Source organism: Papaver somniferum, chromosome 5 (assembly GCF_003573695.1).
Source record: "Papaver somniferum cultivar HN1 chromosome 5, ASM357369v1, whole genome shotgun sequence".
Lineage (NCBI taxonomy): Eukaryota > Viridiplantae > Streptophyta > Magnoliopsida > Ranunculales > Papaveraceae > Papaver > Papaver somniferum.
Genome location: NC_039362.1, coordinates 117,868,927 through 117,890,833, shown reverse-complemented (window position 1 = coordinate 117,890,833; position 21,907 = coordinate 117,868,927). Strand labels below are relative to the sequence as shown.

At 35.9% G+C, this 21,907-nt stretch overlaps 1 protein-coding gene and 1 long non-coding RNA gene across 2 annotated transcripts; both read left to right on the top strand.

Moving 5' to 3' along the window:
• Window positions 1–671: 671 nt before the first annotated feature.
• On the top strand, window positions 672–3,977 carry LOC113282501. The gene is made up of 3 exons (XR_003326983.1): window positions 672–2,432; window positions 3,125–3,206; window positions 3,742–3,977. It is a non-coding gene; the product is annotated as an uncharacterized LOC113282501 (long non-coding RNA).
• Window positions 3,978–15,537: 11,560 nt separating this feature from the next.
• LOC113279509 lies at window positions 15,538–16,431 on the top strand. Its single transcript, XM_026528205.1, has one exon. The coding sequence runs from the start codon at window positions 15,538–15,540 to the stop codon at window positions 16,429–16,431; it is 894 nt and encodes a 297-aa protein (XP_026383990.1).
• The last annotated feature ends 5,476 nt before the right edge of the window (window positions 16,432–21,907 follow it).

Here is a 21,907-nt window from a genome sequence, read left to right as displayed (position 1 = left end):
GATGAGGTGCCATTCAGAATGGTTGAAGGTGAAGGGTTTAGGGTCTTAATGCAAGTGTTGGAGCCTAGATTCAAAGTCCCGAGTCGTATGACCATTTATAGGGATTTGTCAAAGCTGGTTGCGAAGACTCATTAAGAGGTCTTGGATGTTTGATGCTTAGAGATGAAGTTCGTTTCTTGTTGAAGCAAATTTATGGAAGTGGTCAAGTGCCAAAGCCGAACTGCCGAAGTGCTGTTTTTTTTGCTTTGCTTTCTGTTTTTTCTACTTAAGTGTTAAACAGTTGAGTTGAACTTAGAACTTTGAAGATATGTATTCAGGTCAAATGCCAAATGCATTTTAAACTTATGCGTATGAAGTATGGATTTAGGTGTTAACAGTTGAAGTGGTTGAACTTAGAACTTTGAAGATTTTTTTGCTTTGTTTTTTTCTTATAATTTTACATATGCTACAGGTAAAGAACCGGTCCCGTCCCGTTCCCGTACCGAGTTAAACAGGTACAGGTCCCGTCCCGTCCCGTACTGCACAGGTACAGGTACAAGTATAAGGTACAAGTACCGGTCATAGGGAGGTACAGGTGAGTTAGCCAAAAACCCGTACCGTCCCGTCCCATGTGCAGCCCTACTTTTAATACAACTGAGACACGGTGTGGCTGCCTTATCGAAGCAAGTGGGTGTCCTAGTTTTCTCTCTGGTCTTATCGACACCAAACCGAGAAGATAAATCGTTATTCTTCTTCCTTCTTCTCTCTTCTTTTCTTCCTTCTTCTCTCTTCTCTTTCCTTCTTCTCCTGTTCTTATACTTCTGTGGGTTTGAGAGAATCAAATGGAAGTTCTGCGTTCGGCGGAAGGTGGAGAAGATATTTTAGTGGTTGGTGATGATGGTGATGGTGTTTGTTCTTGATTCAAATTCGAATATGAGATGAATTAGAAGTTAGGGTTTCTCTGTAAATCAAAGAAATCGATGATGACGATGAAGAATTTGGTCGTGGTGGTGTTTCTAATATGAGTAGTAAATATGAATCGAAAAGATACAGTGATAGAAGAATTGAAATTCAATTGAGGAGTTAGGGTTTCTGCTGATGAAGTTAAAATTCAATTTGGTGATGATTAGGAAGAAATTGAAGAATGGGTTTTGAAGATTGTGAGATGAATAAGAAGTTAACGATGTTAGTTTGAAGATTTAGTACTGAGAAGGTAAGGTTTGAGAAATTAGAGTTTCATACTGATTCTGAGGAGTGGAAATAGAAGGTTTATTGAGTTACAAATAGATGAAGAACAAAAGAACTATTGTTTAATTAAGGTTGTGGAGCTGTTTTGGTGGTGAATTGAAGAATTGGGGTTCGATTCTATTTTAGTGAAGATTATTGAGAATTGGCAGTAATGATGAAGTTTGTTGAGTAATGGTGAAGATTCAAAGAAAAAGATTAATGAGTTTGTATGAGGAAATTGATATGATTTCTAAGTCAGGACAGAGTAAAGAGAAATCTAATTCAATTGCTTGAGTTGGATTGGTTTGAGATGTTGTTTGAATGAAGATTACACATAGTGGTGGTGTTATTGTTGCTGCTGTGTGACGGGTTGAAGATGTAGTATTAGTCTGTGATAAGAGGAATTGGATTGCAGGTGAAGTCTGTGGTGTTATGTTGAGTTGCAGTTGATGAATTAAATGGATGTGTGGTATGTGAGCTTATATTTGTGATTGAATTAGTGATCATAGTGCTTGGAGGAGGCCTTAGATATGATGATAGAGTTCAACTTGGTGGTGTTGTTGGATGCAGGGAGAAGGCTTGAGTTGGATGTTTTGTCATGAGAATATATTGATGCTGTGAGTGATGATATGGGTTTAGTTACGGAGGTTTGTATTAGATTTTAGTGAAACTAAAAAAGAGAATGGTGTTGCGTTGTATGTCTGAGAAGATAGAGGTAATGTAATAAAGATTGAAGCTATAGTTATGAATTGGGTTTGTGTCTGTATTACCAAGGGAATTGATATAGATTGAGGTAATACAGGGTTTGAGATGTGAGAACTAGTATTGGTTTGTATTGCAAGAAGTGCAAGTGGGAATGAATAGAAATGGTTTGTTGGAGGCTGCTGTGGTAAACAAGGTGGCTGGGGTTATCTTAATGATAGTTGTTATGTGTGTCTCAGATTGGAGAAAATGGTATGTACTGGTGTTGTAGATTGTTGTGGTGATGTTGTTGTTGAATCTGGTAAAGACATGGCAGGTGGTAACATTGAAGGGTAACCGAAGTTTATATGTGACACACGAGTGGAGTCTGGTAATATTGCTGCTGCTGTGGAAGCTGTTGGGAATGCTGTGTTTGTAATGGTTAGTTGTAGTTTTGGTGTTTCTGAAGTTCAGTTTGTGAAGAATGATGATAAAGAATTGTAGATAATAGTTGTTGTGAAAACTTGGAAAAGCTGCATTTGCAGGTAAGCTTAGTTTGTATTTGTAATTGGTATTCAAAGTTTGTTTAAGAATAAATGTATAATTTTAGTTTAGTAAATTTGAAGTGTTAATGAAGTAGAGTTAGAAATGAAGCTAGGGCAGGGAGGAATGTTGCTCAGTTTGAGCTTAGTTAGTGTGTTGAGTCTGGTGATGGTGCAGTTCAGCTTTTGGCCCTTGCAAAAGCTTTGGCCTTGAGTTGGTTTAGCTGACTCGGCTTTCTGACTGAGTTGAATCAGTTTAACTCAGTTGACCCGACTTGACTCGGTGGATTTTGACTCGTTGACCATTAACCCTGGACCTTGACCTGACCTTTGACGTTGATTGTTAGGGACCCGTTGACTGTTAGTTTGACAGTTAGTGACCGTTAGTTTATCCAATTAGACTGGGCCTTAGTTTAATGGGCCTGTTTAGTGTACTTGGGCTTAGGTTTAGTGTTCATATTTGCTGTAATGGACCTTTAGTGTCTGAATCAGCATTTGTTTCTTTCTACAATGTTGTAGATATTCATAAGACTTGGCTACGGATTATAGATCAACCTAATTGGATTAGTAAACTCTTAGTTATGTTAAATATAGAGAATGAGATACCATAATGGACTTAGAACCATTAGTTAAACGTGTACGAGCCTTGTATGAGCCTTTTGGCTAAACTCTCATAGTGCTTCTTTGATTAACAGTTAGTTATTAACAACGATCGATTCAAAGGACGAACCAGTGGATCGTGGATCTCGAGGTAGGCGTGGCCTGTCATCAAAAGAGGTGGGAATACTTTTAACTCTTTTGAAACCATTGTTGTTTCTTTTACAAAAGTTTATGTTTAACAAACTCATGCATTGTCCGTTTGTGCGTTCAATTTATTGTTTAGTTTGCATTACGAATGTTTTGTTGATTGTTTGAATCTTTCCACGATTTGGAAAGGACTTGTAATGTTTTGTTTGTCATTATGAATTGTTATGGGAAATGAGAATTTCCACTTGTGATATATTGGATACGCTCCTTCATATTTATATCTACATGAATTCAGCTTTTATGCTTAAATTTGGTCATCATTAATGGGTGATATCAATAGCTATTCGGTGTGGAACAACCCGGCATCAATATTATACATTGTTTGAAGAAGGAGTTTGTCCATATACATGTTTGAGTATTTCCAGTGACTTAGTCACTTTGATGTTTGGGAAAACATGTTTTGTTTTCCAAATCTTGCTCATGATTTCTTTAAAGTTAAATGTTATTCCTGCTGGGCACCCCTTCTAGGGATGATGTGCTCACCCATTCCCACTTTCAATTTCAGAGACAGATCAGAGTTGCGTAGCGAAAGCTTCGAGGAGTTGAGTCCATTAGTTGGTTAACTTCTGATATGTTTATTATGTTGTATATTCTATTTGTAAACCGAATGACTATTGTATATGTATCATTTGTGAGAAGTTATTGTATATAAATATTTCTGAGCGGGGCTAGTTTGGGTTAAGTTTTGTAGCAGATTTCTTAATTGAATGTTTAAATAAACGATTTAGATTCTTAGTGCCTCTTTATATAGTTAATCTCTTGGATTAGTCAGCTGCTAGCTTTGGGGGCGCTACAGTGACGTCACATTAGATGCAAGGTTTTATAAATTTAACCCTGAGCTAAAAACCACCATCAACACTTTGTTATTCCCTTTGTAGTTAAGATAACCACAAGTATCTATATGATATGTTACTCCCCCTTAGTCTATGCTCAACCTTTTCGTTAGATATCACGTTTATGCACTATTGTCCTTTCCTTTGTGATACCAAATCACTTGTTTACTCCATATATTTCTCTCCCTTTTTGTCACAAAATGACAACGGTACGAGCAAATGTAGGACAAACCGAAAAGATCTTACAAATCTTAAAAGACTTGCAACCTATAAGAGTTAAGCACGAGGGTTCCACATACCATTTTAGATAACCAATATCAAAACCGAAACTACAAAGTAATTTTATTTTGATATGTTATCAAGGAAAAAATTGCCCGAAGCAATTTTCCCTAATAGTTTAGCAAATTAAAAATTTCCTAAGCACCTTAGTTCTTTTGCTAAACGGATTGCACAAATACAATCGCTTGTTTGATAAGACCAAAATAAAGATCAGAATTAACTCTATTTTTCTCATCAGGTTTTAATTATTCGAACAATAATTAGACCTTTCACTTTAAACAAGACAAGTACTAGGTTAGTTAACTAGTATTTCTTGTTAAGGAATTTGATTAGACTTGAATAACCGAATCCTCCACTTTGATAAGTCTAACTAAGATCATAATTAACTTAGTTTCTCTTATCCGGAATCGAATTGGACTAAACAATTGATCCCGAAAACCTTTTTGTTAAGCCATAAACAATTCATACAAACCAAATAAATCAACTTGCATAATTATTTATCTTAACCGGAAGCAATTGAAACAAACATGGACATTAAAACACCGCAATTGCACCGAAATTTCGTTAAGACTAAACAATTGATACCAAACAATAAAGCAAGATAACAATAGTTTTTCTCAATCGGAAACAATTGAATCACACACACATCCATACACAAATAATTGAATAAACATCAATTGTACCGAAATTTTGTTAAGCAAAAGCAAAATATATGCAATAAAATCAGGCTTTTCTTAAACAGGAAAACGATTAACTAACAAATTTGTTACCTCAAGTTCCGCATCCTCTTCACCCTTTTCTTTGCATCTTTCCGGGGAGGAATATCATTGTGTTGTCATCCTCTTGCAAGACAAAAGAACAACAATAAAAACCAACCTTTACCAGAGAAAGGTTGAAAATCGGTTTTAACTAATGCGATGCAAAAGTTGAAAACCCGAAACACATATGTTTTTATGCTAAATCAAAAACGATTCAACATATTGTGACTTTTTCACACATGAGTTTCAATCGGAACCTCTTATGATCTTTTGATAAAGCCTACGATCATGGGATAGAACTCAATCCCGCTAAATCAAAAAGTCACCCAAACCATAAGGGTTCACACCATATGAGATCGAATATTAAGGTTATGAAAACCGAAATCAAACATCCCATAAACACAATTTGCAATACACCCTAAATATTCAACAGAAAATCACGCATTTCTATTACCTCAATCTTGTAGGGAATTGAATTACGAAACCAACACAAAAAGAATGAGGTCATTCCGAGTTCGGACGAAGAAGTTATAGGTAAAAAAGTTTTACACTTCTTCGTATGAACCAATCACTAGGACCGGTTATCGTACCAGGTTATGATACCAGGTCATACCAACTAGGTTATGATACCAGGTCATACCAATCACCAAGACCGGTTACAACATGATCCATACACGAAACCTTTTTAGACATAACATTTGCATACGATGTCCGAATTCAGTGATTTTTGGCTCGTTTTAACCATGTAAACACGAGCTACACATATATGATCAGTAGATATCAACACTATACAGTAAAAATTACCATTTCTATCAAACGTTCAAATATAGATGGAGAAGGTATGAGTATAGAAGAGAATAAATCTCCCTAAAGATGTTAATTAGTCATATAATAACTGAGAGATCATGTGCTCAGTTTCACGTGCTTCCTCACCCTTCATAAGATTTAGCACAAAGGTGAGCATGCACATTCCAACACAACTAGGTTGTGTTGAGTTGATCCTTGTCTTGTTCATCACGAGTGACTAAGACAGAATCATCATTCTTGACCTCTTGCTTGGTTTGTTTTCTCTTGTTACATCTCTTGTTTTTCTTCTTTGACTTGTGATGAAGAGTGTCATTATCACAACGTTCACTAGTACAAGAGATTTCAGACATGATGTCTTTCTTTAGTCTTTCAAGAAAACTCTTGTAATTATTGTCACCAACAATTAACAGCTAAGAGTCATTCTTGTGACTAACTTTTGGTCCCTTTTTGGCTATGGAGGATTTTGGGACCCATTTAGAGGAGGGTTTCGGAGGAGCAGCTTTCTCCTTCATACAATTATGATCATTTCCCTTTTGGATATTTTGCGAAACATTCTTTCTCTAATTTGGAACATCGGATCTTGTATTCGTATTTGCAAAGTCATCTCTTTTCTTATAGTAGGGTCTTTTATGAGATGTCCTTGACGAGCGATGGGCAACACTTGAACTATCATTATAATAATTCTTTTGCCTAAAATTTGGACAATAGCGATCCGAGTTCCTTTGGGGAGCAATCTTAGCCAATTCGTTTGATACAAAAGAAAGTGCATCTTGCATCTTCCGAACTTTGCATCCCCATTGCAAGTGTCCGTTATTACCACAATAATAATAATGTTTAACATACGAAGACTGAGTTTTAATGTTACCTTTTTGTGGATCCTCTTGCATTGGATCTTGACGATTTTTTTTCCTTCTTCTTCTTCTTCTTCTTCTTCTTCAACATTGTTGGTTTCTTGACATTAACAGAACTGCTCTCTTTGATTGTTGCTGGTTAAACACAATTCTTAGACTTGTCAGGCTTTATTTATTTACACGAAATAATATCATTTTTGACATCAGTGGAAGCCTCTGATTGAGAAGAATTTGTAGCTTTGACAAATTTTATCTCATTGTTATCGTTGGAAGCACTTGATTCCTTATATCCCAATCCACGTGTATCATCATGATATCTTCCTGCTTCTAACAATGAGGATAAGTTTTTGTGCTATCATTGGACTTTTTCAAGTACAAATTTTCTTCTTCCAACGTCTTGATTTTATCAAGAGCACCAGTTAGATCAGCCTCAAGGAGTTTTTCTCGTGAGAGATATTTACCTTCCTTCTCTTCAAAATTCTTTTGTTGAGAATTAACCCTTGCTTCAGATTCAACAAGTTTCTTTTCCGACAAAAAGAGATCTCTTCGAAGATTTTCATATTCTAATTTCTTAGAATTTAGGTCGTCTGTACGATCTTTAAGAAGAGAATCACTGGTTCGGTAACCAATATAATATCTTTGAAAAACCTTCTTCAGTCTCGTGTTCTCACGACAAAGAGGAGTCATAACACCAAGAAATTCCGAAGTTCTCAGTTTCTTATTTTTCAAAGGATCCAGTAGTTTAGAGTATTCTGAGATATCCTCTTCTACGTCTCATTCAAAATCTGAGTCATCATCATCGGAAATTTCATCCATCCTTTCTTGTAGACATATTTTCCAGTTGTCATTGGTTTCTACATCATTAACAAGATTAACTTGTCTAGTAGAATCTCTCGAGATGATTTCATGATGATCTTCACATATTGATTCGTAGATGCCATCATTAAGTGTTAATTCAAAACTCTTGATACCTTGCTTTACGTTAACTGAATCATTATCAGGTTCTATAAATACCATTTTTAGATTCCAGTCTTATAGGTTGGATCGCACCAAACACAGATTGTTAGATCTTTTTGTGTTTGCCTGCTCTGATACCAATTGAAAAGACGAGGGTACCCAAATATACCTCAATCTAAAACTTTTCCACCTATAAGTCCTTTCTCCGAAAGTGATCGTTTATGGATACGAGATCGAGACAATCCAACGTATTAGTTCACACTTCGTGTGATCGTTTATGGATACAAGATCGAGACAATATGACAACAAGATAACTTGCGTGATTGACTATGGATACAAGACCGAGACAATACAACAACAAAGTATGATTACTTGATAATAGGTTCGGACTTAACCGAACACTATACGATTGCTAATAATAAACTGCAATTATCTAGTTTCCCACCAACGGTACTCGTAGAGCTTCTCAATCCCAAAGAAGTCTTTAAAACGAGCGATTGCAAGAGATTTCGCCTAATTAGGGTACTTTCCTCTCCGAATAGACAGCTCCACCAGTAACAACACAACTAGGTAGTTTTGCTGGCTCTGAGGATTAGCTTGCTTGGAATGCAAACTTCAATATTTATAGACCAAGGAAGTTTGGACACGAAGGAATTCCCAAAACTGAATATTCTCAAAGATATGCAATAAAGCCAAAATCGGTTTTCATAAATACTGACCAAAATCTCAGTAGAAAATCTCCAATTAGTAAATGCACATTACCAATTTATATTTTCTAAAGATATCCATTTAATTGATGGAAATTAAAAGCATATAAAACTAAAAACCTTAATTAAAAGATTCTCAATTTATTTCGATCTGGGATTCTCCTTTAGTTATTAAGGAATATTTTTGAACAATAATAGATAAAAATTACTGCACATGTTCAAAGTATGTCTACTTTGTAAATCCTTTTACATATTTACAATCTTGGAACCGATTTTCCACACTTCCAAACGAGTTTAGAATTGATTCATCTAATTTTCAAGAATTATGTGATTGATCAAAAACATTCAATCACCATTGATGGGTTTAACGGTTCTACCAAACCCAAAGTTCGGTTCTACCTCCAAGTGGATACTAGGATCGGTCACACTAGTTTCCATAAAATGGCTAACTAAGTACTAGGACCGGTTACCACTTATTTATGGTACTTACTTGTGATCGGTTGCACAAGTTATAGGATCGGTTATACCAATTACTAAAATTTGTTAACCTACTATAAGGATCGATTGCACATCTTTTGATTAGTCCCACCAAATTCTAGGATCGGTTACCCAATGACTAGGAATGGTCACACCAATTACAAATATCGATTATACCATCTCAGGTGATTACTTAAGATTGGTTTCACTAATGAAAGTCATGTCGATACATAAGTCAGGCATTGTGAATAGTTTTACCAAGATACATAAACAAGCTACGAGCGGTTATACTTAACACACATATTCGTAATCCAAAGATTTGCAATGAATAACAATACCAATAAGCCTAGCAATTTCCCTTTCGATTCACAAAACAAGTTTATGAATTGTACTTCCTTTAAGCGAATGTAAAATATTGTTTCCTAGGAAGAAATATTTACCCATACCCATATATAATCACAATAACATTCATACTATTATGTCGATGTCTTATATACGAAGTTCAAAAGATAGGCGTTATACTTCGTATTATAATTCCTTAATACTACATCTAACTAGAGTATAATCATTCACAACTTAGCAGTTTTGTTTTCAATATAGCACGAATTGAAAGATACGTTAGGAATGAAATAGTTCAAGTCAAAATATTACTAACCTCAAGAGGAAGGATGATGTCGTCGATGTAGCTCTTTACTTCTTCACATTCTTCAAGTCTTCGAGTAATACTTGTAAGTCTCATATCCTAATAACTTTTTAGCTAACCTATACGAAGTTGACTCTAGTAAATAATTAAGCGACTCTTTAAATGAGTTTTGGTTCACTAAAATATGACAACCAATCTTGACATACCAACGCTTGGTGGGTTCAACCGAGCAATGCTCTAACAACCATCGATGCTGCAACTCATTGCAGCTGCCTATGTATCCTACAGAGAAGGAATCAAACACTGACCGTAGTTCATCCTCGTCAGGATAACCTAATGAAAGGTATCCCAGTGCCCTAAAAACAAAGATGAAAGCAATCAAAAAATATGTGAGAGAACTGGTGTCAATTCTTAACGTTATATATCGGCAAACTAAAAGCGGTGCTTCACACGAAGATTTGGTAAGTTCTACCGTTTTATTAAGTTTTTCTGTTTGGTGATAATAGTAATTAACTTATTATTTTTAACATAATATTTCAGATACGAGAGGCTGGGGAGAAATATCATAATCAAATAGCGCTACCATTCAAAAATGATGCTTGTTATGAAATATTGAGAGAGAAAGTCCTTGGATTTGATTATCAACTTACTGTTACACAAAACAGTGTCATGTTTGACAACCATCATAATTTTGTACCGGTCAAAGATGAGATAGAATTGTTGCGTAACGGAGAGACTCGTTGGAATTACAAATATCAGGCGAGGCCTATATGCGAGGTTCTACCGGCACCATAAAGGTAATTGAGTCGTCATCGGAGAAGATCCTAATTGTCCTGAAGAAGAACAACTACTTGCAATGAAACAAAAACAAGTTGACAAACTCTGCAAAATATTCAAACTTTAAAGGAAAGCTGGAGTTTGAATGCAAAAAAGGGATTGGATGCGAAACCCATGGTTGTAACTTTTTTATATAAATGCACCAGTCTATAGCAAAGAAAACATATGGAAAACGTTTCTGAAAATGTCCTGGATGTCAGTTAGCGGAATGGACTGATTAGGTGTTGTATATGTTTTAGTTTAATCAAGAGTTTGTACGTGAACTGATGTAACGTGATTTTTGAATAATTAGTACGTATTGTTGTTGTTATTTTAGGACTTGGGTTTGATGAATATAATGTAATGTGCTTTTTAAATAATTGATACTAGTTATTTTCACTTTCGTAGGAATCACGATTACACTGAGGATGTGCAACAAGACTTTAAACCATTAGGCGACCCAATTGGACGAGTTGTGTCTCGTGAGGGTTTACAAAGAGATATACGCACAAAACCTATCATTATCTTACATGTTCAGTTTTCATCTGAATCTTCAGAATCAACATCTTGTGTGGGTTCCGGGTTGTACTCATGGAAGTTGCTTTTCAACATTAAATAGCAGTAATAAAACCGAAATTTCTTTCTGAACTTTCATTATAACTTAATTTAGCCAGATCCTCCTACAACGAAGGAAAAAAATATCAATTTACAATTCAATAATTCAACAATTTAGTACAAACTGTTTGTAGGTAACCGGTAAGTCGCTTACGATTACGGGAGTGCAAGGTGGCCTGAAGAGGTATAATACTTTTTGTAGCGATACATGCTCTCTCACAGCTGAAGTGATTATGCACAATCGTTTTTTTGAAGATAACTAATCGTTTGTTGGTTGGGATTCCCTGTTGTTGTAATAAACCTTTGCAGCATTCGGTCCCAAATCGTTGTGGTATTTCTTACTTCAAGTCCTTCTTCATTCTCTAGAAAAACATCGATCCATAAAATAACAATGACTTCATCTTCTTCCTGAGTATAATCCACCATAATTTTGAAAGGAAGTTGTTGTTTTGTAAATAACAATTAAGACAACAAAAGTGTTTCTTATCGTAGCTGGAGAAGAAAGTTGGTCAAACTGATGTGCTCATGGTTGAACGATATGTGATATATTTATACAACATAAATTATTTACTATTTCGACTATAAAACATATCCATTTACTGTAGAAAGAGATTAAGAGAAGTGGTCATACGACTGCAGATATTGTAGAAAGAGATTGAGAGAAGTGACCATACGACTGCAGATATTGTAGAAAGAGATTGAGAGAAGTGACCATATGACTGCAGATATGATGAGTGCTAAAAAGTGCATATTTCTATATATTTTTCTTGGCATTTAACTCATTTTTTGTGCATTAATTCTACATTTTATCCCATATTCTGTATTTTCATTGTTTTCAAGAATAAATATTTTTATTAATTAATTTTGCATTTTTAGGTTGTAAATAAAGTTTGGATGAATTGCGGAACGAAAAGAGCAGAAAAGTAGTGAAAATCCGGGAGGAATTACACAAGGAAGCCGCGAAGAATGTTGTGCACAAGACCAAAAGGCTAGAAGTGGGATTGAAGAAGAAGAATTGTCCTTAAAGAAGATATGGGCTTGGCATACCCAAGGCCCAAAACCCTTACTCAAACACATTTCCACTATCCAAGCCCGTCTCGGATTTCAGCCGTCAGATCGAAGCATTTCAGCATCCTACGGTCGCTCCATCATCGCACATCAAACTCCGAAGACCCCGCTTTACATCGCAACTCCCATCTCCATCTTGGGTCGTCCGTTTTGCTACATCCCTTCATCCGACGGTCGCTCCACGCTTACCTCCGTATCGCCGTTGGATCCACCTACCATCTTCCCATCCATCGCTCCTTGTCACAGATCATCAAACCTCGCTGAACCCGCCTAACACCCAAGTATCGAACACCTATACCCATCTCCAAACACACCCTTCTCCCAAAACCATCGAATCCATCTTCTTCCCCTCTCCGTCTGCAGAACTCGTACGCCATCACCACCACCTGCTCCTTCTGCCACCACCACATCCACCACCAAAGCCATCATGGCTCCTACCAACTAAACCCATCCCCTATATCACGTCCTATATCCCTCTCAGCGACTAATTTCACCCATTTTCACACCTCTAATCCCTAGCTGTGGAGTTGGTGAAATAAGTTGATGAGATGGATGTAATTGAAGCATGGGAAGGAGCAGAAGACGTTGAGGAAGCATGGGTCGAGACTATTGGGAAGAAATCAGAGCTGTTAGGTGAGTAATTTCGATTCCTATTTCTCAACAGGAAACCCTAATTTTACAAATTGGGGATTCTTAAGAATTGATGATTACAACTAGAAATAGAGGCATGGGTGAGTGTTATTGAGTAGATTCAGTGACATTAGGTAGGATTATTTTGATTTAATTTTGATTTTCACCAAACCCTAATTTTGTAATTTGGGGGAAAACCCAAATTGGGTCTGTGGGTATAAATAGAACTGATGTAAGTGTTGTTGGGTATGCCTGGATTAGCCAGTGTGTCACCCAAGAGCACTGGAATAGCCAGTGTCTCAAGGGTTAGTGTTTAATTTGCAACTATCTTTATGTTTATTCCATTACTCTTATTTAGTTTCAATTCAGTTCATGTTTTTGTTTTATGTCTTCTGTGTTTGTTTATGATCAGTTCAATGCTCTGTTTAGTAATTGTTTTGTTTTTGTTGCTGTTATGTGAGCTCACATTTGTATGTGTATAGCTAGGCTGAGATGATGCCTTAAGTCACTGTTAGTGGTGGAATGCTAGGTTATAATTCATGTAAATTGAGTTGATTGAGTAATGGAGGAATTTAGTGCTCAACTGTGCTTGTGATTGATTGTGCTGTCAAAAGACAGTCAATGCTAGGAGTAAACAGTTGAGCAAGCTTCTTCTCATTCCATTCCATTTATGTATGCCCTGGAACATAGGCAGGCTTGAACCTTCACCTAGCTCCATTAGGGACAGGGATTTAACATAGAATTACACTATCTGGCTAGGTCACAAGGTGGATTCATAACCTAGTTGTGTTGTTTCTCTGTTTTGTATTTGTAATTTTGCTCCCCTGCCATTGCCCTTGGCTTAGGCCTTGGTTTATTACACTGTCATTTTATTGTCTTTGCTTCACTGTTTATCTTCATTGCTGTTTTCTCAATTGTTCACTGTTAAACTTTCACTGTCACCTTCTCACTTTCACTTTGTTCCATTTTGTTTTGCTTTTGTTCTCTGTTTAGTTTCATTGTTCTGTCACCTTCTCATAATACTTTTGTTCATTGTTTTGCTTTTGATGTGTTCACTGTCACCTTCTCACACACTTTTGTTACTTCAGTTTCAAGATCTGTCACTTAAAAGCCCATTTGTTCTCTTGCTTGGCTAAAGCCTAGTTCATAGCTCAGAAGCCTGGCTAATCTAAAGGCCCATCCAACTGATCCCAAGGTTCAGTTCATTCCAAAAATCAAAGGTCCAGTCCACTGTGGACTTAATCAAAGCCTAAGGGAAAAGCTAAGGCCCAGTTCACTGTTACCAAGCCCAGTTCACATCAAAAGACCAAAAGCCCATAAGTTCACAGTCAATCCAAAAGCCCACTGAGCCCAAAAACTATTTCATTGTTACAAACAAACCCACTAAGCCCAAAGCACAATTAGAAGCCCAATAGCAATTTAGAGCCCAAATAGTTAGAAACTCCAAACACACCCAGTCTCTGTGGATCGACCCGTACTTGAACGAGCTACAACCGACGACCGTGCACTTGCGGTATTACTGTAGGCCCGCGTTTTTATTTCGCTTCAATTTTATACGCTTTCCCGGGCCCACCAAGATACCGTAGAAAGAGATTGAGAGAAGTGACCATACGACCACAACTACTATATAATTAGACTGAGAGAAGTGACCACATGACTGCAACTATTATAGATTGAAATAAGTAACTAAATATCATAATTGTAAACCACATGCCCATCAAATTAAAACACATTCATTATCAAATCTAAAAAAACCGAAAAATAACTACAACTCATTCAAACTTCTACCTGGTGCAACGATTATAGTGAAAACTTTCATTCATCCTCCTCATCCTCATCCTCATCTCCATCATGTTTATGTTATTCCTTTACATATCCGTCTTCATAAACATGTTCACCTGCATGCTAAAAGTCATCCGGAATTTGGTCATTGTATTCTTCATAATAATCAGATGCACCATTCTCGTTTTGACTAGGAACAACTTCTTCATCTAAGTATGTATCATCATGTTCTCCATCTAGTTAATCAATTTAGTCCTTCAATGGTGTGGATAGTTGAACCAAAAGTTTTTTGTGAAGCTTTTTTCTGCAAAAAGTTAAATCTTCCTGGTATGAAAAGTATGGTGATCCACAATTTTGTCTCAAATAAAAAAAGGAAATATCAGGTTATTTTGGAATAAAAGTTTACCAACTCTTACAGTAGTTTCAATGTCTAGTCAAATTATCACAGTTGATATTGGTGGTACTTTAATCTCTGGTGTGCATGCTCATGTGGGAATAGTTCAAAGAAGATTCCTATGGTCTGAAATGGAACTCACTAGTGGCTTGAAGCAACCATGGTTGCTCATTGGTGATTTTAATGCTCTAATTTCAGAAGAAGAAAAGATTGGTGGTAAAAGCCCAAATAGAAGATCAATGACAGAGTTCAATGAATGTTTAAATTAATTGAATTGTTGCAAGCTCCAAAAACAGGTACTCAATTCTCTTGGTCCAATTGCCAGCATGGAAATAAAAGGGTTCTATGTAATCTTGATAGAGTTGTTTTTAATGATTTATGGATTCAAAAATTTCCTGATTGGGTTTATAAAGTTGGATTAAGAGTTGCTTCAGATCATGCTCCTCTCATGGGTGGATGTGTAAATATTCCAAAACCAACCAATGCTACATTCAAGTTTCAAAAGATGTGGTTATCTCATTCAGAATTCCTAAAAGTAGTGGAGGAAAGTTGGTCAAAATATATTAATGGTGATCCTGCTTTTGTACTTCAAAGTAAATTAAAATTCTTAAAGATTGGAATTGGAGGGTGTTTGGTAATGTTCATGTGCAAATAAAAAATGCTGAAATAAAAGTTCAAGAAGCAATGGTTAATTCAGATAACAATCCATTCAATGCTGAGTGTTTGGATAACCTGGTTGAAGCTCAAAATGAATATAATTCTAGAGAAATGCAACTTAATACATTAATGAAGCAGAAATCAAGAATCATATGGGTTAAAGAAGAAGCAGCCAACACCGACTTTTTTCATACTAATCTCAAGATAAGACAAGTTAGCAACTGTATAAGTGAACTTGCTGATGACCATGGTGATATCATTTCTGATCAGAAGAAAATAGTTGATATCTTGGTTCAATACTTCCAGAAGAAATTTGAAGTTAAACAAAATGAGAATGTGGATAAATTACTTGATGTCATTCCATTTGTCATTTCTCTTGAAGATCAAAATATGTTAGATAAGATTCCAGATGAACAAGAAATCAAAGACATTCTTTTTAATATGGATCCAGAGAGTTCTCCAGGGCCTGATGGCTTTACAGGTTGTTTTTACAGAGCATGCTGGCATATTATTCATCTTGATGTAGTTATAACAATTCACTTTTGTTGGGAGAGAAGATTTATACCAAATGGTCTCAACTCCAATTTCCTTGTCTTACTCCGTAAAGTACAAGGTGACAAATCTCCAAACCAATTTAGACCTATTGGTTTGAGTAATGTAAGTTTCAAAATCTTTACTAAGATTATCACCACAAGAATGAGTTCATTAATGTCAAAATTAATCTCTCATCAGCAAGTTGCTTATATCAAGGGCAGATGTATACAAGAGCAGATTATGTTGGCTTCTGAAATGGTTAATGAGATGCAAAAGAAAATAAGAGGTGGTAATGTAGGGCTTAAGCTTGACATCTCTCAGGCATATGATTCAGTAAGCTGGGATTTCTTGTTGAAAGTACTAAGTAAATATGGTGTTAGAGCATAGCTCGGTTGAACCCACCAAGCGTTGGTATGTCAAGTTTGGTTGTCATATTTTAGTGAATCAAAACACATGTTAAGAGTCGCTTGATTATGTACTAGAGTCAACTTCATATAGGTTAGCTTGAAAGTATTAGGATTTGAGACTTTACAAGTATTGTGAAGACTTGAAGATGTGAAGAATCAAGGAGATACAACGACAACAATCATCATTCCACTTGAGGTTAGTGATATTTGACTTGAACTGTTTCATTCCCAACGTATCTTTCAAGTCCTGCATATTGAAAACAAAACTGCGAAGCATATTTGAACTCTAGATAGACATAGTATTAAGGAATTCAATACGAGGTTTATTGCTTAACCATTAAACTTTGTAGATAAGACATCGCCATAATCATTTGAATGCTATTGTGATTATGTATGGGTATGAGGTGAGGATTTCATCCTAGGGAACAATGTTTTACATGTGTTCTAAGGAAGTAAGTTCATAAACTTGTTTGTGAATCGAAAAAGAAATCGGCAGGCGTTATTGGTTTTGTTATTCATTGCATATATTATGAACAACCAATATGTGTGATTGAGTATAACCGTTCACGACTTGTTTGTGTTTTTGGTAGAACTATTCACAAAGGCCTGACTTATGTATTGGTATGAATTTTATTAGTGAAACCGATCTTAAGTAATCACCTGAGATGGTATGATCCGGTTTGTGATTTTATGTCTGACCAAATATGGGAAAGGGGAACCAATCCTAGTAAGAGGTGCAGTACATCACAAAGGGGAACCGATCCTTGTATGAGGTGCATCAAGGTTTATAGCAGAAAGGGGAACCAACCCTATGAACATATGCAACACGTTTTTAGGCAAAGCGGAACCGATCCTATGGACATGTGAAACACATATAAGTTAGATACCATATATATGTGGGGAACCGATCCCAGTACCTTGTCAACCTAATTTTGGAAAGCTAGTGTGACTATGCACAATACTCACATGGAAGGTAGAACCGAAACTTGTTTTGGTAGAACCGTTAAACCCATGATTGTGATTGAATGTTATTTGATCAATCGCATAGTTCTTGAAAGTCAGATGAACCAATTCTAAACTTGTTTGGAAGTGTGGAAAATCGGTTTCAAGGTTGTAAGTGTGATAGAGAACTTGCAAAGTTACGATGTCGACATACTTTGAACACGTGCTATGAATGTTTATTTCTTTAATTATTCAAAGTTATTCCTTAATAGCTAAGGGAAGAGAATCCCAGGATTGAAACATAAATAAGTTAAGAATCTTTTAATTAAGGTAATTAACTTCGTTTTTAGGAAAATAAGAATTAGTAATGTGCATTTACTAATTAGAGATTTTCTGAGAGATTTCGATCATTATTTTTGGACAGAGCATTTCCAGGAATTATGAAAACCGAATTTGTGCTTTAATGAATATCTTGAGAATATTTTCGGTTTTGGAAATTCCTTGGTGTCCAAACTTCATTGTCTATAAATACTTGTTGAATCTTACCATGTCTGGAACCTCCAATGTCTGATTGAAATCTTGTACAATCGTATTCAACTTTGGATAGATACCGTCGACTAAGAAATAACCCATCTTGTATTGGTGACTGTTGATGACATAATTGCATGGAGGTACTACACCCTTTAGCATGTTAACGAAAAGGGGTGAGTATGCCAACACATTCAAATTGTTATTTAACCCAGGCATTCAAAAAAACAAAAACGTTTCTAAACTATAAATCATATGATGCCACCGCCTCTAACACCATACAATTGTGTTTTCCTTTACCTTGATAAGTTCGTTTCCAAGCTCCCGGAAAATTCTTCCATGGCCAATACATACAATCAATACTACATCGCATTCCTGGAAATCTTCAGGAGTAAGTTGGCGCAAGTATATTTCTCCAAAAGTCATGCAAATTATGTGGCAAAATCTTTTTAGATAATTGTATATTGTTGTCGCCTCCATACGAGTGTAGTCATTGACACTATCCACTCATGTACTTTTGCACAAACATGTCATCAGGGAAACTAATTTCATATGTGGAGAGTGCCCAATAACACCAGTTGCATCCGGACGTTTACTCCAAGTAATTTTCCTAATAATTTCTCGAATAAATCTTTCTTCATGCCTAGACGTTGTTTGAAATGTCTTGAGGTATAACCAATTCCAAGTGTGAAATAATCATTCATCATTTTGGCATCATGCCACACTCGATCTCGGGTAATTACACTCCGTGTCTGCACCTCCCTAGGCATCGGTTGCCGAATAATACGCAGACGTTCTTCCTAACATAATTGTGTAAACATTAACAGAGCTTTTTCTTCTTCATCACTTGAAGTATCCAAATAGATTCCGTGTTTAAGTCTCACATAAGCACGCAGTAGACTCATATTGTACCTTCGCAAACGATAATTATAGCTTCAATTTCTCTATACCGTACATTAAATACAAGTCAATCAACATTAAACATCAATCAAATAGTTTTTAATGATTTCATTGAACATAAATCAAGAGAAACGTCACAAAACAAGATAATCATGGATTTTTCACTATATCTATGTCTTAATGTTGTTATTGGCTCACATATAACATACCTAGTCAACCTAATATCAACAATTTCATGATTATCAAAAAATAATTTAACTTCAAACCCTAACATTAGAATGACTTACCTTTGTTGATTTTGTGGATGAAATTCGAAATTGAAGCATGCAATAGAATCACCTTTGAGTACGGATCATACCCTTTAAGTTTCCACCAAAAAATCATACAAAATCACCATGAAAATAGAAAGGGGATAAAAAAAGGATTGAGAGGATTTAAAGATAAAAACATAAAAAATATTTTGAAAAATGCTTGACTCAAGGTTTTGGTTCTGGCACTTTGGCTTTCACGACGTTTGGGGAACTCGTTGAGGATTTTGTGGATCATTTGAAGAGGCTGCACAATCACTTGTCTAGGCTTGATGTTTGTAGTTGGATGGTGGGCTCGAACTACTAAATTAAAGATTTTCTTTTTTATAAAATCCAACGAAAACCTTTAACGCCTGAACTTTCTCTTGCTCAGATTTGTTCCTTTGGAGTAGATCTGAGCAAGACCTCACTCTCTCAATCTCTAACTATCTTTTCCTTCCTCTCTTATAGGTTTTCTTTTTTATAAGATCTTTGTAGGTTTTCTTTTTTATAAGATCTTTGTAGATCTAAGTTTTTCTTCATTAGATTTGAAGATCCTTTTTCTTCTCTCTTTTCTAGATTGGTTTAATTGTTTTACCTTCTTTCTGGATATATTTCTCAACTGGGTTTTTGTTTTTGATGAAGTTCGTCATCATTAATGGGAGGGTTCAATCCAGTAGAACAAAAACAGTAGCAACAACTTCTTCAAAGACACCAGAAGCATCAACAACAACCAAGACACTAACAGACACAACAACAACAAAGCCACCAGAAGAGAGCTACAAGACACCGATTCCGACGAAGATACCGACCGATTCCGACCGATTCAGGCAAGAAAAAACGTATCTTGATGATCCTTGTTACATTTGTTACTCTAGTAAAGAGGAAACAAACCTTGAGAAATGGTTGTGTCCTTTGTGGATCTTAACATCTCTGTATATTGCAGATTTGTTACTGAGTTTGGAAAGATTAGCAATCCAAATCAATCATTTAACCCCCTATGTTAATATAATGATGAAGAAACAAACCTTGAGAAGTGATTGGGTCCTTGTGGATCCTAGCATCTCTTTATTTTGCAGATTTGTTAATTGGTTTGAAAGATTAGTGATCCAAACCTGGCCATTTAACCTAGTTACGCTACTAATGAATCACTCACTTGGAATGGACAAGACTCTTCTAGGGAATCTGGATTGTAATTTTCAGTTTGGTGATATATGTGTTGTTATTGTTGTTAGTCTAAAGATGTTTGAATATTTCTATCACAGTAACTCTTGTAACCGATCCCGGTCTTTCGGGTTATTATAAATCTATATTCTAATTTTCTGAAAAAAAAAGGTTTGATGTGAGCGCAAAGAAATGTAATTTCTTTTTCACAGATTATGTATTGTCATACAGAAGGATGTTGGCGCCAGCTGGTGACAAGGATTCCTGCCAGTTATTTGAAAATACCTTATCATTTAATAAACTTTCTTTAAAAAAATAAGAAAAAAACGAGAAAAAAAGAAGAGAGTGAAGAAAGATTTACTGGAAGTTTATACTCCAGAAATGGAAACTGAGTACCTGTTTTGGTCAAGTCAACACATTGACCTAAATGGATACTCATCTGTGCGACACTATTTACATGACCAAGAGATAAATCACCGCCAAATAAGGAATAGCTAAAGAAAATCCTTCACCATACTTCAGTCACTCCAAAAATTCTGAATTTTTGTGGAGATGATTATCATAATGTCTTCTAGACTCGATTAAAAGGACTAACCCAAATTCATAATGAGTTAGGAGATAAGCATAAATCTCTGCACACCTACAATAATTGTGTCTACAGAAAAATTCAGCAACGTGACTGAACTTTGTAAAATCTCAGAAAAATATTTCAGTCACTCCAAAAATTCTGAATTTCTGTAGACATGATTATCAGTATGTCTTCTAGACTCGGTTCAAAAGACTAACCCAAATTCATTGTGAGTTAGGAGATAAGCATAAATCTCTGCACAACTACAATCTGACCCATTTGAGACTTTCTGTTCACCCTATTTGGCTATCATCTCACAGTCCACCTGTTTTAACGACTTATCAGCTAATCCTCTATTTAGTGGTAAAACCCTACAACTAATCTCAGGGGAAACAACATACTAAGCTTGATGTTGGTGACCATAAAATCCGTAACCAGAAGGGTTCAGGGTTTTTGACAGAGACTGGAAGAATAGGGTTTTGATTGTTTATAAACACCAAAAACTGATATGAAAAACAATCAAAATAGTACAAAACAATCAAAAACTGATATGAAAAACAATCAAAATAGTACACAAAACAAATTATAAACAATAAAATCAAACAATCATGGAGACCAAAGAAGAAAAAAGATGAGAAAAAAAGCATACTCGAAAGGTGAAGCGTTTCCTCTTCTTTCTCCTATTTTTTTCTCTGACCAAACTCCCTCCCAAATCTCTACTCTTTTGAGAGATTTGTGGAGAGGTAAAAATACACTATCAACTCTTCAGAACTCCCCAAAACAAGCAACTCCCTAGCATTCTAGGGTTTTAAGACTAACAGGGAGTTCAAGGGTTTCTTTCTCCCCCACGACTAACAGGTGTTTTGTAGGGAGTTTGGGAGACTCTTCTAAACTCTCCCACGACTAATGGGGATTTTGAGAGACTCCCCAGAACTCCCTCACGACTAACGGGTAAAACCCAACTACACTCAACTCCCCACAAATCACTCGAGGACTAACCCCCTGTACATTGATGTTTATGCTTATCATCCTCCAAACGGTTCTGGGATGATCACAAGTGATTTAAG

Bases quoted from the DNA above. Each gene is read 5' to 3' on its own strand.
- LOC113279509 (XM_026528205.1), top strand. From the start codon at position 15,538: ATGGTTAATTCAGATAACAATCCATTCAATGCTGAGTGTTTGGATAAC.